Source organism: Diadema setosum, chromosome 14 (genome assembly GCF_964275005.1).
Source record: "Diadema setosum chromosome 14, eeDiaSeto1, whole genome shotgun sequence".
NCBI lineage: Eukaryota > Metazoa > Echinodermata > Echinoidea > Diadematoida > Diadematidae > Diadema > Diadema setosum.
Window position 1 is genome coordinate 23,875,059 of NC_092698.1, and position 17,256 is coordinate 23,892,314.

Genomic DNA, 17,256 nt, shown 5'->3' on the forward strand with positions numbered 1-17,256 from the left:
TGAAAGAAGATGGATGGAAAGAGATAAAAGGAGATGGTGAAATCTTATATCTTCATTCAAATGATTTAAGCTTAGGTTCATATGATCCTTGTCCATGTCAAGCTCTGCGCTTTATATGATGACAGTCCCCTGTATTTATTTCTCCCTTGCTCACATGTACAAATACAGTCTGCATTAGGATGTTGCTTTACTTTAATTCATATGTATTGTTATCAGGGACAGTGTTGTTACGAAATTGGCAATTCCCGTATTGATTTGTCATTATACTTGGAGAAAGAAAAATGCAGAAATAAAACCAAACCAATTATGCAGGAATACAGTAGCAGATTTGCCAAAAATATTGAAAGTTATATGTTGCTTGAAGGTTTGCACAGAAAATGAAGATTTCATAGAAAATGAAGGTTTCATGAGAAATACTGTCTTTTCAAATTGTCTTACTACACATGTCAATTACAAGAAAGGTAAATGTTTTTTCCACCTAAAATATACTTTTTCTACTCCCAGAATGCTGCAATGACATTTACAATGTTGGCATTCCAGGAATATCTAAGTTCATGGAACCGTGGTGGTTTGAATGTGTGGTTGCACTATTTATCTTTGGTTACACTTCGTTATTCTAAAGGTTTGTTCATCTGAAAAGGAAATAAGGTTTGCTATTCCAAAGGTTCATTAATCTGAAAGGCTGAAACAAAATGAAGTTTGGAGTTCTGAAGGTTGTTAGTATGCACTTTTTTGCATTTTTGGATTAATAAGTTTTACTTCATTTTTTAGATTTACAAACCTTTGGAACAACACCACAAATATTTGGATTAAGGAACACTCTTTCATTTCAGATTAACATTTAAAAACATATAGGTGTATAGAATTTGTGTGTTTCAGAATAACAAAGTTTTGGAATAACTAACCATATTTTATTTTTGGATTAATGAACCTTCAAAATATCAAACATCACATTTATCTCAACCCAATTCTGAAATTGCTGCATGCACACAATTTCACTGACTGCTAAAAAAACAGCTGTCGTTATCACATCAATTTTTAGACATATTTCAAAGAGAAGGGAACTTATGCATTCTCACAACAACCATCACACGTGAATGGTAGACTGGCACAAATCTGCTTTGAGAATGTCCCAGCTGAAAGTGTGGCTCGGTGTTGATTACAAAGATGCCTGCATAGTGGGTGATATGCGTGCAAAGCTTGGAAAACTGCAGATCCATTGTATGTTTGTTACAAATTACACAAAGCAATTCATACAATGTGTAATAAACACCCTGTCTATTGTTTTAAAACATGTGAAAAGCCAGTGGAAGTATTTCCAATTTTACTTCTTGGCAATTCAAATTGTTAGAGATTATCTGAACCTGACCTGCATTTGTTTTAAACTTTATTCACTGTCAGAGCTGTAGCTTTTTTTTTTAATCTCCAGCACAGGGATATACTACCTTTAAAACCCCCAAAAGGAAAGTAATATATATTCACTGGTGTTCTGCATAGCCAACCAACAGAAATGAAGCACCGATCTGCCTCTTCACTCCTTTTTCTGTTTGTTTCTGAAAAAGGTTAAAAGCTAACAAATTAAACGAGATACTTGGCTGCCATTTCAAAAGTCAAAATTGCTTCCAACCTCCATTTACTATGGTTGATATGTAAGTGTGCCACTTTCCAGTTTTTTTTTTTTTTTTAGTCATTATGAACATTTAATTGAAGAGATATTGTATTCCATTCTATGCATAATTGCCACTTTTCAAGAGTTTGTGCAGTGTTGTTTAAAAAACATAAAACAGCTTGATAAACTGTGGGTCATTTGCAAAAAGGAAGGAGCATGAAAGAGTCATCACATGTAAAAAAGAAAACACGGAATGGATATTCCTTGTCTGGTAGCTTGAGGTTTACAGATTTTTGTCTGAAATTTCTGTTATAAAAAGAAATTTGCTTAAAAAAAAAAAGATTTGCTTCCTGTAGAGCCACAGATTTGGTCCCTGCCTCCCCTTACCTACTGTTTATGTGGTGAGGGGAAACATGTTGAGATGATCCCTGCTTCCTTTGCCCACACTGAACCTCCTGTGTAGCGCAGAGTGACAATTATGCTAATGGGCCTGCTCTCCGTAGCTCTGTGTGCTGCGCAGCGCGGTGACTGCCAGGCTCTATGAGCAATCAATTACAGGGTAAGGGAAGCAAGGCATGCTGGGATAGCTGTCGCAGGAAGAGAGGCCTGTCATCGCGGCATACACACGCAGTGCACAGGGCCTACATCCCTATGCAGCTCCGCGGTCGCACAAGGAGCGCTTCTCATTAACTCCTGGCGAAGCCTTCGCCCCTACCCCTTTAGCCGCCATATTGTGTGCGTGCTGAGCCATCCATGTAGGCACACACACACAGCGGCTGCGTTTCTTTTTTTTTGTATATAGGTGTATATTTGCTATAAATAATCATCATAGTTTTTCGGGGTTTTCTAACCGTTTCTTGGTTTTCTCCATCTCTGGAATCTCGGCAGCAGTCTCATTGTAGCGAGTTTGTGTGGAAGATGATTTGGAATAGTCCCAAGTGGTCTTTGTGGAAGGAATGATCTAGCGAAGAGAAACACAGATGTCTGCGGAGTGGGAAAGCCGTTTGTTGTTCGGTCGAGTTCTGTCGTCGTCCTTGTCACTTTATTTGTGTAAGTATTACTCACCTGCATCAATTAAATGTTATACCTTCGACTATATTTTGTCATATAACCCACAGAACTGTTTTGAGTTAGATATCCTTCAAGCAATGTTGTATACATGACTTATCATAGATTTGTATGTCGAGACGTCTTACAAAATATGTATTTGCATGCTATTCGCCACCATAGCACAGCATAGCATGCTTTGCTTCAGTTCTTTTTCTTTTTTAATTTCTGTGTAATTATTCTATTTGTTATGATATACAATGTAAACTCACATGATGGTACGTTTGTACCACAATATTGTTGCTCTTGCAATTTTGTGATACTGTTGTAACGTGACACAATATGTACTCTGTTCTATAGTGCCTTGAGTATCTTTTTTAGGTAGAAATGTGCGCTTTATAAGAGTCTCACTATTATCATTACTATTATTATTATTATTAATTAGTTTTGTTAGTTCTTCACAGTAGATCCATTCAGATTGAGCAGAATTTAAGATTTCATGCTTCTGTATTGTGCAGCCAGACTTTTATCAACTGATTCACTTTGTAAACATTGATATATACGGTATTTATAGCAAGAAATATTTACCACATGTATGAATTTGATTTACTTTCTGCAATTTAGACATCGATAGCACAATATGTTTTTGTACTCTTAGCATCTGCTAATCTGTGCATTGCAATCTCTGATGTGTACATGATGATAATTATGTATGCTATATCATTTGCAGTGAAACAGCATTACATAACATTAACATCAACATGATACATGTCTAATGAACATCTGGTGTGCATCAATGGTGCACATTAAATTTCAAAAGAAGCACAATGGCTACATCAACACAATAATATTGACTGTGTCATCTACATTAAGACAGGCTGATTCAGAGACTGTGTGCTATCTACCCATGATGTAGGCACACTACTACCATGACTCAATCTACAGTATGTCAATACACAGTATGTAGGAGCCATGTCTTAAGAGCACTCATTGTGCATCTTCCCCAATACTCTGTCTCTCGCTCTCTCTCCATGGATTCGAATTGTGTGTATACATATATATATATATATATATGTGTGTGTGTGTATGTGTGTGTGTAGGCCCTACTTGGTACAATGCTTGGTATGTCGGCTATGTCACAGCCTTGATCTCTGGAGGCTTGTGAGACACAAACCACCAAAGGACGTCATGGCTGGGGCTCACTAGGGGGAAAGATGATGAACACTCACACATTCTATTTTAAAAATCTGCCTTTTCTTCATGGAATCAAAAGACATACAGTATTGTCATGGCAATATATATTTTTTCTTTCTTTTTATTGTGGTGGGGTGGGGAGGGGATGGCATATGAGTTTTTATGTGAGTATGCTTAGCTTTCAATAATTGGCTCAAATGATGATTAGGTCAAACGACATTTGGGTCCAATATGTTCTTCCCGGCAGCGCTTGTCACTGTACTTCATGCATCCTCAATGACTACTGTTTTGCTTATTTCACATGTTTTTTTTTGTTCACTGCTTCTTCTCCTTTTCTTTTTCATACTATTACTACCAGCACTACTATTACAATAATACATTACTGCTGCTGCTATCACCTTTATTATTACTACTAATTACTATTAGAATTACATAATAACTATACTTCTACTACCAGTACAGTTTTTTCTAGTGTATCCTACTGTTGCTACTACCATTAACCTGTTCCTTTTTAATTATGGAAAACTGGTATACCACGTTCCTGTAGTGTCTTATATGGGAACCCGTATTTCCAAATTGTAGACATGATTGTCTGCATTTGTGGCATAAATTCATGTATATTTGTGTTTATACTGACCAGAAAAATGAATTTGATCTGAAAAATTAGTTTCTTGTATCAATACCTATTCTTCTTCTATATCAAAACTATATCATTTTCATCTAATTTACCTTTTCCAACATAGTAGTGCACATCTTTTGCTATGAAACTTGTATGAAGACATAAGTAACAATCAGGGCTGAGCTCACTAGAATTTGACTTTTGCTGACTCCTTTCAAATGCCAAGTTATAATGTATAACAAGAGAGTTTGTGAGCCCAGCATACACTCTATTCATTTTTCACATCCAATCAATATTTTGCATTGTTTAATGGCACACGCAATTGACTATGGAAAGAAGGTACTGCATATGTGCATGTACGTCTTGACTGCTTTCACACAAGCAGATTTCTAACCAGTCGATTCCTTTTCAACGGGCAAAAAAAAGTCTTGATCAGGGGCATTGAAAGTTCTCGGAGAATTGTAGAAGGAACAGGTTACTTCTACATTTGCTGCTACCTTTACTAATACCATCACCCATATGACTATCACAAATTCGAATCTTCTGTTTCACCTGCTATCTGCTACTATATCAACCACTTCTACTATTTCATTGACAATAAACCCTTGTTGTATGGGTATGTTTTTCAGATTTTGATATTTGAAAAAGATGGATAGTCTTTGAGAACACAGGAAAGGCATGATACAAATGTAGTGGCCATTGTCTATGAATCAACATGATAGTCAAAGAAAGTGTAAGACAGAACTTGGAAAGTGTGTTTGTAGAGGGGTTTGAGATTTAATGGGTAGGTTATTTTTTGTGACAGCATTTATTTTAGTGGGTTATTGCAGAATGCAGCAGAAGTGATAGTATTGGAAGCAAGGGATCTACTTTTCCTTACTGTCAGTGATTGTAGGAACATTGAAAGATGCAGCCATCACGACCAAAAGAAATTATTTATTTTGTTGTCAGATGTTGTTTGTGTTGTCTCTGTAACCATCATTTTATTCTGTGATTGCTGTCATTGTTGTTTCCAACATGAACAAGAGTAAAAGTAGTAGTAGTGCTATAGCATGGGTAGTAGAGTATCACCATCATTTAGATCAATTCAATTCAATTCAATTCAATTCAATAGTTTATTTATTTCCATCATCACAAAGAAAGAAAAGAAAAAGTTGACATAATCCAAAGTGATACAATTTTTTTTTTCATTTCTCTTACACTCGTCCGATAAAGGATTTTTTTCAATACAATATAAAGTATATTATATATAGATCAGTGCCATCTGAAATACTCTGTAGAATGTTCAAGTGGAAAGAAAACAAAATGCGCATTATTTTTTTTTTATTATTTCTGATTGTCTGAAAATTTTACTCAGAATTAAGGTCATATCTCAGTTACAAAATGCATTTAGACACACACATATCTTTGGTCATACACACAGACAGACACACATACCCACACTCTATCTATCTCTCTCTCTGAAAAAAAGCACAATCTTTGGTTGTACACACAGACAAACACACGCACACACACTCTATCTATCTCTCTCTCTCTCTGAAAAAAAAGCACAGTACAATGAATGAATAGATTACTACAAAAAATAACTTGGCAGTAGAGAATAGAACCTAAAGGGCACATTCCCTCTTCTAATTTTTCACATCCTGCCTTCCGTACTCGTAGTACACACCGTCATTTGCATTCTTAACATCTGTTCTATGCTGACAACTGGGATATGCCCTTTGAAGGAAAAATTTTGTGCAAGCAAAATCACATAGACAAGTAGAATGAACACTGAACAATACAAAAACAAATTTGTACATCTTGTTTGCATGCATTGAAACTTCAGCCATTGGTAATGCAATTTGAAGATATCGTAGGAGCTTTTTTATCATTTTCCTTGATGCTGCTCCAAACTGCCATCAGGTTTTTGATGGATGAAATCAAAGTTTACTTTCATACTTTCCCTGAAGTTTTACAGCCTTCTGTGTAGTGTGTAGAGAAAAATCGTTGTGATTTATTACTAAACTCTTCATGAATTATAAGATGTATGGAACATGATCTGCCAAATTTGCCATTAAAAAAAAAAGTTACTCTGGCAGATGCATTGTATATAATATACTTTATTCATTGAAAATAAGATAAACAACCCTAAAAATACACTGAACTGGGATTCATTCTTTTGCATCAAATCAATATGTGACACAAAATAATGGATGTACATTGTTCGATAGACTTGTTTGTAGCAGAGCACATAAGAAGGAAAGAAGTCATTGTTTCAATTAATATATCGAACATTGAGAGAAAGTTAAAGAAGTAGGGATCCCTAGGAATGCCTGCTCTTCTCAATTTTTGTGAACATTTTTCATAACGTACTAATCATATTTCTAACATTCTCTTCACAGCTTTTTTATTGTCATCCTCATCTGCATCTTTGTGCTGTGGTCGGTAGCGGAACAGCCTCTTCAAGGGGCTCCCTCAACCGGCAAGATGCCCTCAGGGTCTTGGAACTGCAAGGGTGTCAGCATCCAGAGCTCTGACCTCTCAGATGCAGGATATGCCTACCAATCCCTCTACCAGCCCGTTGTCAAGGGAACGTACCAGCATCATGAGAACCAGTCGCAACGTCAACAGAGCCGGGATGGCTTCTCCCTGGAGTCCCACCACTTTATGGACCTTTCGCAGGTCCTGAAGGAGGTTGAGGATGAAGGGAGCCTCATCCCGTCTCCAACGAGGCTGGCAGAGAGGAAGCGGAGGCTGAGCAATGAATCGCTGAGTGGAGATGAGGAGGAGAGGACACAGCATGCGTCGATCCAGCAAATGAAGAACACCTTCTCGATCAGCTTGGATAGTCTGAATGAGAACCATGTGGACTCGTCTAGCAGAGTTCCTCCGGAAAGCTGCAGGATAGAGTATGACAGCGACAAGACTCCTACAGTTGACAGAAGCTTTTGGTCAGAGTCTGATGATGATAGTCCTGTAGTTGAAGGGATCGATGATCCCTGTTACTACGACGAAAACGATCTGAGTTATCATCATGCACTCAACATCAGTGGAGCGGCGTTGGAGACACCGACCAACTTGAACAGCTTCCTCCAATCTTCTGACCAGGATGTAGGGAAGGAAATACGTAACATTGGTGTTGTTACCGATGACTTTGAATTGAACAATGATCTCGAGGAGGATTACATTGACGAGCAGAGGAGCTATTCCTCGCAGGATGCTGCGAGCTCGGCATCCTCAGAGAGTCTCCGATCGGCGTACTCCTTGCAGACTCCAGCATTGTCATCCAGCCCAGAGAGCTATGAGATGCTCTATCGCAGTTTTGAGGTGGCAGCCATGATGGAGAAGGAGCACAGGAAGAACGGAGTGGACCTTGATCCTCCAGAGGAGTCTTCTCTTGATATTCTGAACAAAACATCACCTAAGCTTCAGAGGATGAACTACCAAAGAGGAGGCGAGAGAGGATCAAAGGAAAGCTCGGATGAGTCTAACCTCTCCCCCGTAGCTGCATCTGGTGGGCCATCGAATATTGGGTTGGCAGCAGGTAATCAGAGCGAAATTAAGTGGTTCGACCACCGCCCATCCACACTGGACTTTGGGAGTAATAAGGCACATTCAGCGGAGGACATTAGTTCTTCGAAGGTCATCACTTTTGCTCAGCTCGCCCAGCAGCGGAAGAAACCAGTGCCTGCAGAGGTTGAGAGAGACGACCTGAGCAGCCAGGAGAGTCTGCCCCACTGGACAGAGCTGCTCTCGGTGAAAGGTGCGACCTGTGCAGCCCAAGATATCCCGGGAAAGGGAGCCAAGTACAGGAGTCAGGAGCAACTCCTGGACGCCCCACGGCGACCTCAGTCACTGCCGATCCAGCTGAGGCACCTCCAGAAACCCACCATCCGCCCTCATGTCACCCCACCGCAACATCCCAGGTGTGTCACTAGGACTCTGAGTGCCCCTGAAGGATTCACTGCTGGACAGAGGACTAGCAAGTCTTGGGGAGAGCATGATGAGGGTAAGTAGAAAACTCTGCCAGCCCTGCATGGCTGGATGCCATCAACTTGTGTCATTTTCTGTGTCTAATTGTTGCTTTACACTGTGTACTAATGCAGTGATTATTTGAATTCCTCCAAACTGATCAGTTGCTAATAACAATTATAAAAACAACTTGATGCAAGAATCATTAATTTTGAACAATGATTCTGTATTCAAAAAAATTCAACTGTGTTTTTGAAGTTCCTTTGAAAGATTGTGTATGCCTTAGCTATTTGTGAGCATAGCATTTTTTTTTCCTGAAAAGTATCAGAAGTAAATTACTCAAAGAAGTATCTACAGCATGTTGACAGGCACGTTGTATGAATATCATAAGGAGAATGTAGTGCAATTCCATTTTTTATATTCATGAGATGCAGAAAGCACACACATACTTTGACAAATTCATTCATGTATGTCTATATACACCAAGTATAGTGCAATTTGCCAGAAGTAATCATGTCATTTAGTGTTTGATGATGGGGCAATGACATCTGTCAAAACAGTTGCATAGATTTTGTTTTGTTTTGGTTGAGGCTTGCCTGGCTGGCCAGGTAAGACAAGGTTCTTTGGTCCACTTTCTGACATCCTTCTGCAAACTTCCTGTTCCAGTTGACCTCTCGGATTTGCAAACAAACAGCTTAAATAGAAAATACTGACCTAACTCACTACCTTGTACAAGGATATCACTCTACTTTTCACACCATACAGACATAATATATAAAAACACACTATGAAATTTGTGTGTATCTGCTTAATGTTCCTTTTTTTTTCTGAATTTGGGTTTACACTTAGTGAAATGAATGATTTCTTTTGTTCTCCCTGTACATGGGTGATAATATTGATTGTTATTCAGACTTGCAGTGTCTGTCACAAGTGTCTTGTGACACAGATACTTCATTGTCATTTTTAGGTGCTGGTTTAAACTATTTAAAAATACTTCTTATCTAAAAAGAGCACACATTTGTATGTCATAATATATATTTCTTTTATGAGGCATTAATAACAAAAAACAAACAAACAAACAAATATAGAATTGTGAATTATGTAACTTGATTATCAGTATGACAATCATGTCCTGTGAGTAACCATTCTGCAAGTATTGACACTTCTGCTGAGTCAAAACTGTCATTCATGTTCTCATACTATATATTGCAACCACATGATAGTCTCTGAAGCTCTTTTTACTACAAGAGTATGACCTTGATCTACATTTGTCTGTAATACTTGTAGGTTGTCATGAATGTTCCAAGAATGTTCCAAGAATATTCAGACTTCATAAGCAGTTTAGATGATGAATGAGAGAAAGGAATAGAGGAGAAGTCTCAGTGTCATAATCTTTGATGTATCAACGTTATAATGACTGACTTCAGAGTTGTTGCATACTTTTTTGGAATTCCTATGCAGGAATTGGTGAGCTCTCAGAGTCTGAGGCTGATGAACTGTCCCCAGACCCAATGGAGGAAGCCCCTGTCAGGGACGTTCCCACCCACTCCCTTCCCCCGCTGCTGAGGCAAGAGGAGATAGAGTTTGGTGGACCCATGCCACGCAGGCACAGAACTACCACGTGGTGCGGGTCCTTTGCCACCAGCAGACGCTCACTGCTAGGAAGCAGGGAGCATCTGTCTGACACGGATAGCCTGGACTCGTGGCAGCCCCCACCCACCGACATCAATGCAAACATCGCCTCCAATGGCAGATCCCCCAATGAGGGCGGTAACGTGGGAAGCGTATCAGCATTGTACAATGCGCGGAGTATGCCACTGAATGCCTCTTTGTGCAGGAAGAACTTCCAAGAAAATATTCAGCGGTCGCGAAAGAGACACTACTGCAAGGATACGTACGCGGAGCGTATGCTGCAGCATGGCGGCGTGTTCATCAGCGGAACTGAGAACAAGCCGTTCTTGTTGCAAGACATTGACTCAAGCAAACCCAAAGTGGAATCAACATCGGTTGTGCCAAAGACGCGCAGCCTGCCCAGGAACATGGGCGTGGCCAGGAGGCGAAATGGAGCCTCGGCCAGTAGTAGCGGCAAGAGCCGCCCAAAGAGCATGGAAGGACTACCGTCCTTCTCACACGGCATGGACATTGGGAACTTCAGTACCCTCATGCCTCACAGCAAATTACTGAACAAATCGAAATCGCAGGAAGATACACCCAGCGAGAAGTGGACGCTACCACCTGTCGCCACTAGTGTATCAACAGCAACATCGACAGTAGCATCAGTATCCACCGTTCAACAACAGTGGGAGGCATCTGATGCTGCGGACTATGCCTCCCTCAACTCGTGTCTTCTGAAGAAATCCTCTCCCTCTAAGGAGACGAGGGTAACATGCGAGGAGCTCCAGAGCAGCGGCGACGACTGTGACCTTTTCCCACCCTCCTCGCGCCGCATCATCAGGATAGAGAACGTAGCCAGGGACGCGGAGGTGAAGTACATCAAGCATCGACCGCTGAAGCCCATCCACGTGGTCGACGCAGAACACCACCGCAAGAAAGGTTGGCATTGCTTTGTATCCATGTCTCTTTGTAGCATGCTAGCATGTATTCAGTGCTTGTTTATGTTTGCAACATTGTCACCCATCACCCAAGTGTTGTACCTTGTTATTTCCTCTAGAGAAAAGATTGTTTTCTGAATATTTCATTATACCTCATGAATGATATTTTGTTTTCATGTCATGTGTAATTCAAATTTGTAGCACATAAGATGCATTTTGCATTTTGTTTTTAAACTGTGGTCTTTGTTTGTTCAATAATTTCTTTGATAGTGAAAGATCAAAGGGAAATTTTCTAAGGATCCTATACAAGCACAGTGCCTCAGTCTTGGCCTAACAAGAAGATGTAGATTTCTTAAAGTTTGAAAGAATGATAGACACTGATATCATGGCAAGAGATATTTCAAGGCATGTTCATTTCATTACTGTTTGTTAAACTAACATTACTTTAGTCAACGTTGTCTGTATCTGCTGAGTTTTTGTTCCTGCTGTGTATGTTTAATTTTGGTTTTCATTTTTGTTTGCATGAATAATAAATGAATATGATGAGTTTTCTCACCCCTACTTACTGCTGTATCTCTTTTGCTTGCCTATAGAATCTGTCATTATATCTGTGTTACATGTGGCTGCAATTAGAAAAACAAATGTTTGGTGAAATGAGCTGAAGAGTATTGATTCTATGTGTCTGTCTGTCTGTCTGTCTGTCTCCCCATCAATTAGTCGTGCTGTTGTAGTGCTCCAGGAACAGTATTGATGTTGCAATCAGTATGTCATTCAGAATCCCGGAAAAAAAAAAGAAAGAAAATCAATCCACGTAATGAATTTCAAGCGCATGTCGCCAAGAGTGCGAGCTGGGAATGAACCCTAAACATCATGTACATTTACACTGCTGAGTCAGAGGTAAATGACATGCAACATTTCATTGCCCTTCCATATCGCATTCTTCTGCATAGGTGGAATATCTACGAGCATTCTCGTTCTCATCTGTTAAGTCATAATTGAGAGTGACCTGACCTTTAATGCAGCTGGCAGATGATGCAGATGCATCCAGTAGACAGGAAGTTGAGATCGTTGGTGGAAAAAAGGGACATCCTGCAAGTGGACAGATTTAGACCCTTTTTTCCTTTTTTTGTTGGTCACTTTGTGTACTTGCACTACTTTGTAGGGGAATGATTTTGGGAAATTGAGAACTTTAAATGAAAAAAAAAAAGAAAAAAAAATCTGCCCAGTATTCTCACTCTTCCCCTGGTTAGAATCCCTCTGAACAAATGATAAGAATGTTGAATGATAACATGAAATTCTACATTCCTGTCTTCAACTGTCCCAAAACAGAATTAAAAAAAAAAATGCACATCTTCAAGTAGAAGATACATTTGAAGAGATTTTTTTTTTTTTCAAAGCATTTTTGTTTTCATATTCTGCAGTGTTTAATTTGTACTTTGTACTGTGCATTTTCATTTTAGTTACAATGCATGCTGAAAACTATGTATGAGCTCAATAAGGTAGTATATTTAACCCACTGAGGACGAGTCCCGAGTATACTCTGGCAGGTGTCTATGGGAAATTCATGCTGTGGCAAAAACATTCCGTCCTCAACGGGTTAAAAAAGGAATACTCCATCGAGGGGAAGAAAATGAAAGGTACACACACACACACACAAAAAAAAAAAATGACAAGAATATTTTGTAGATTGGAGAGTATAGCACAATGATGTTCATGTAGCAGATAATAGCTTAACAGGGTTTAAGTATAAAAGCTATCTCATCATCGATTCGAAGATGAAAAGAAATGCCAGAGGACACACTGTGCAGGTATCTACAGAATTCTTATGGTGTGTGCACGAACATTTGTGGACAGACAGTTACATGGGAATATGTGTGAAGTCATGTAAATGCACACATCAGGCGTGAAATTTGAATACAAATGGAGTCAGGGCTAGTGACAGGGGACATTGTGTTCGCCAGCAACATACGTGTGGCTGTCAGCACAGGTTGGATTCAGCGGGAATCCAGAGTCAAAAGAGTATTACATATATTTCCTTGCATAATTGGTTCAATATGGAGGGCCAATATGTGGTCCAGGGAGGATCTAAATAAGGAAACTTACCTCAGCATGCACATTTCACAGGAGGGAGGAAAAGGGAATAAGCGCAATGGAGTGTTGTGATTGGTAGACCCTTAATGTAGTCCGCTAGGCCTGTGTCGAGCATGATTTGTCAAAGTAAAAAGGGGGAAGAGATTGCAGGGTTAGGATAGGGAGAGGGAGAGAAGGAAGAGAGAGAGCGTATTCTTGTCAGGAAAGTAAATAGGGAGCTCATGGTGAGTTACTCACACAACTGTGTGTGGGGCCTCAAATGGGGCTCTTGGTAGAGCCTATGAAAGTGAGCCATATTTGAGGAACAGCAGTTAAGAGAAATTTCTACAAGGGAATTCTGTAGGTGTCAAAAGTTTTAATTCTTTTAGGCTGTAATACTTGTTGAATAGTTGCACAGTTTAGTCACATGTTAACTTTGGATCATATTTTGCTGAAAATAGATTTTAAAATTTCAGATAATAATATTATACAGAACTCTCACACTTTTTTTACACTTCTAACATACTGTAAACCAATACTTTTGTTAACCAAGAGTTTATTGAAAAAAAGAGAAGAAGCAAAGTTTCACAACTTGAATAAAAATCAAGATCTATCTATTACTCACAAATATACAATATCTTTAATATTCAAGTTTTATTAAAAAGCATGTTACAGATAATCAGAACTGTTTTTGTAACGTATAAATTACATAATAGTTTTTATGTGTGTATACAGTACAAATTCTCTTCTGCTATTTCAAACATGCAGTGCAAAATATTGTTTGCTACACCTTCTCATTATATGACATGAGTACCTGAAGCACATGCCTGCAAAAAGAAGAAATTCTAATGCAAATAGTGACTGACAGAGTGCCGTCAATACAAATGTAGCCATCCTTGCCAACTGAGTGTATGCCATGAACATTGTTATATAATACACAATCAACAACTTTTCAATCACATGTTTGACAGAGTACATGTAGCAAATCTGCCAACATTTTCTGTTGGCTACCATTGTAGCTCCATGGTGCATGTATATGTTTGTGTGTTTGTGGGGGGGGGGGGATGGTTTTAGTGTGCTAATATATATTTTTTATGCATTGCCCAAACTCCTGTTTCTTGCGTATTTCTGTGACGTCTGGTTCCATGTAATTGCGTAAAGATCGGCTGCGCTGGCACGCTCTCTAATCTGTTTACTACTGCCCAGCCTTGCCCCACTAGTGGACAGGGGAGGAAGTGATCTTCTTTCCTGTGCAAATCAAACTTAGCTTGCAGCTGCGTGTCCATGGATTTTGTTTTTTCTTTTATCAGTATCACCCAATCTTCTGCTGATTTGCAACTTCCATATACAGTATCTAGGTTAGCAGTCCATGTTTGTTTAGTCTTTTTGCATCTATGTTTTTGTTTCATTCATACTGACATTTTGTGAACATTCATTCATGTTTAATTTTCTGAGCCATTACCTTTTTTCGTCCTTTTGTGTGTTTATGAATGTGAATATATAGGACTTTTTCTTTAGTGCATGACCTGTATTGATATGTTTGTTGTTGTGCAAATGGCAGAACTGAATGTAATGAGTCAAAATAGGATACATGATATAGTGATATACTCTTTTTTATTCTGTGTAAATCTTTTACATTGTCACTATCTTTCTATAGGTATAATCACCTTGTCATCATGTTTATCATAGAATAGATTTGAAGTTCTTGTGTGAGATTGTTTCCTGGCAGATAACATCATTCTTGTGCTCATTTGATCATAAAACATTAATGGTCATCCTTTCCCATTTATCAACTGTTTATATACGTGGGAGAAACAAGTGAAGTTACAAAACCCACAAGGCCTCTGTTTTGTTGCATTGAGTTGTGCTTATCAATTTTGCATAGACCGTTATATCCATTTCATTATTCATTCCAGAGTTGTCAGATTATTGCAATTTTTCCTGGTCCTTTCTCTTTGTCCAATTTGCCTCCTCTTTATCATATGTGCATGGGGGATATTTTGATATCTGATGTGTCATAAAACAGGATGTTATGGTTTGTAGGGCTAATCACTCATTCAAGGAATGACCGAGGGAAGTGACTTTGGTAAATCAGCCCTGAGACTTCCCCCCAAGCAGTGCCAAAAATGGTATTTTGTCCTGCCGTAGCACATGGAAACTTGGCCCCCCTCAAAATCCCTATGGATGAAGATGGTTCTGGCTGCCAACTTGTAAAGACAGAATACACAAAGAGATTCACCCTTTGAAAAGATTTCTCGCTAGCTATGTGATACCACAAGGCCTCCCAGCAGTAATTGCTCCTAGCAACATTGCAGGAAATAATACATAAAGTTAATAGTGTAGATTCAAAAGCGGGGATTTCTATATTTAGTGTCCATATCAGAGCCTTCGTAATGAATTTTCAACTACCCGGAACAGATGTTGTCAGCTTTTTGACATATATCCAAATTCTGCTAATGAGTGGCAATGGCACAAAGCTTTTCATTCATTTTGGTCGACGTGACGTAACATGTGGAGTGTCTTCACCTTCTCAACCTTCTTATTTTGTCATCAGACTGTTAAAGTTCCACTATTATTTTTTTCCACAAGAAATGTATGCTTTTGTTGTAGCTATCATGATCAGGATTGTTTGGTGTTTTTTTTTAGCTCTCATAAAAATGCTCTGAAGCATTTATATACATTTGTGTATACTGGGTTGCAGTTATGATAAAGAATGCATTTTATTTCTCTTCCTGTATTGTGTCTGACTCATCAACCAACTTAAAATCTAATTGTTCTTTGTACTTATACCAGATCATTAAGATTTTTTTTTTTAGAAGAATGTGTCATTGTCAAATAGTGCTGTACCAAATTGATCATGATGTCATTTTAATTGATTTTATTTATTTCAATTTTGTTGCTGTAGAACCTCTGAGTGCATTCATTTTCAAAACAATGCTTGTATTGTATTTTTCCTCTTTTATTTTGCCTGCAAATTCATGTAGAAGAGTTTCATTGTCTAGTGAGTAGACAAAAAAATTGATTGTTGGTTACTGCTTGCCCTGTATTTTCATTGTGTGGTTATTGTATTTCATGAAAGTTATTCTGTAGTTCAATGCAGAGGTTGTTTACACTCATATTCTAATACATTATGTCCATTACATAATCCGCTAAAGCTGATGTAAGAACATATCAGTTCTTTGAATGATGCAGGAACATGTACATGTAAGGAAACCGCAGAAACACTGAATGAGGCACAATAGTTCATGAAAGTGACAGACATGTGTGTGCATGTGTTTGTGTGTGTGTGTGTGTATGTGTGTGTGTGTGTGTATCAAGTTTGTCTGCATGTCAGTATTGGTCAGGATGCCACTTCATCAATGCATGTGTGCACAAAGAAGATGCAGGACAAGTAGCATTTCCACGGCAAGTACGACCTAAGTGTGTGCAAAACCGCATGCGCACGCACACCTCACCGAAAGTGAGTTGCCGATGCATGGTGAGTCCCGACGTGCCCTGTTGGCCGTAGCCTTGATGGAGAATGAGAGATATATATCGGCTGCAGGAAAGGCTAAATTGGAAGGGGCAAATCTGACCTTCTTTGTGAGGAGGATGTGAGTCAGGACGGAGTGCTTTATTTCGGGAATTGGCGGCGTGAGAGGTGCGCCAGAAGAGGAAGAGATTTAAAAAGAAAAAAGGGGCTTCCTCTTTCCTTTGTCCTTCCCCCCCAAAAAAACTTTTGAGATAAAAGAAATGTAAGCTGGTGATAAGATACCAGTGAGTGATGAAATGCCGAGAAATGACAAGTCATGTGTTTGCAGTAGGCTTATTAAATGTCATGGAAAAACAGAATATATATCTATTCTTGTCATATCCTATCTGCTGATATGTATGTGTATGTATATGTATATGTATATATATACATATATATATATATATATATATATGTCCACAAGTATTGTTTTTTTTTATACATATGTGAAAATATAAAAAATACATCATAATATACTCAATTAAATTGAATATGACTTTTTCTTTTAGACAAATGTATTATATTTCAAAGAACAAGTTAAAATGAAAAGCAGCTGTTATAAGTGAGCATCTGCAAGCTTTTGAAAATGAAAGTGACAAATATGAAATATACAGTGTCCTGTAAAAATGCAGCAGATGGGATCCAAGAATGACATGGTGAGCTTTGTCCTTTTATGTGAAATTCCAACACAAATACACAA

General features: G+C 38.7%; 1 protein-coding gene across 1 annotated transcript in view; it reads left to right on the plus strand.

The window, feature by feature from the left end:
- The first annotated feature begins 2,361 nt into the window (after positions 1–2,361).
- The window catches only part of LOC140237506 (uncharacterized), an 84,669-nt gene continuing 69,774 nt past the window's right edge, over positions 2,362–17,256 (plus strand). The window contains exons 1-3 of the mRNA XM_072317437.1: positions 2,362–2,659; positions 6,854–8,460; positions 9,885–10,976. Coding sequence (XP_072173538.1) covers positions 6,939–8,460; positions 9,885–10,976 — 2,614 coding nt within the window. The 5' untranslated portion in view covers positions 2,362–2,659; positions 6,854–6,938. The remainder of the gene's footprint in view (positions 2,660–6,853; positions 8,461–9,884; positions 10,977–17,256) is intronic.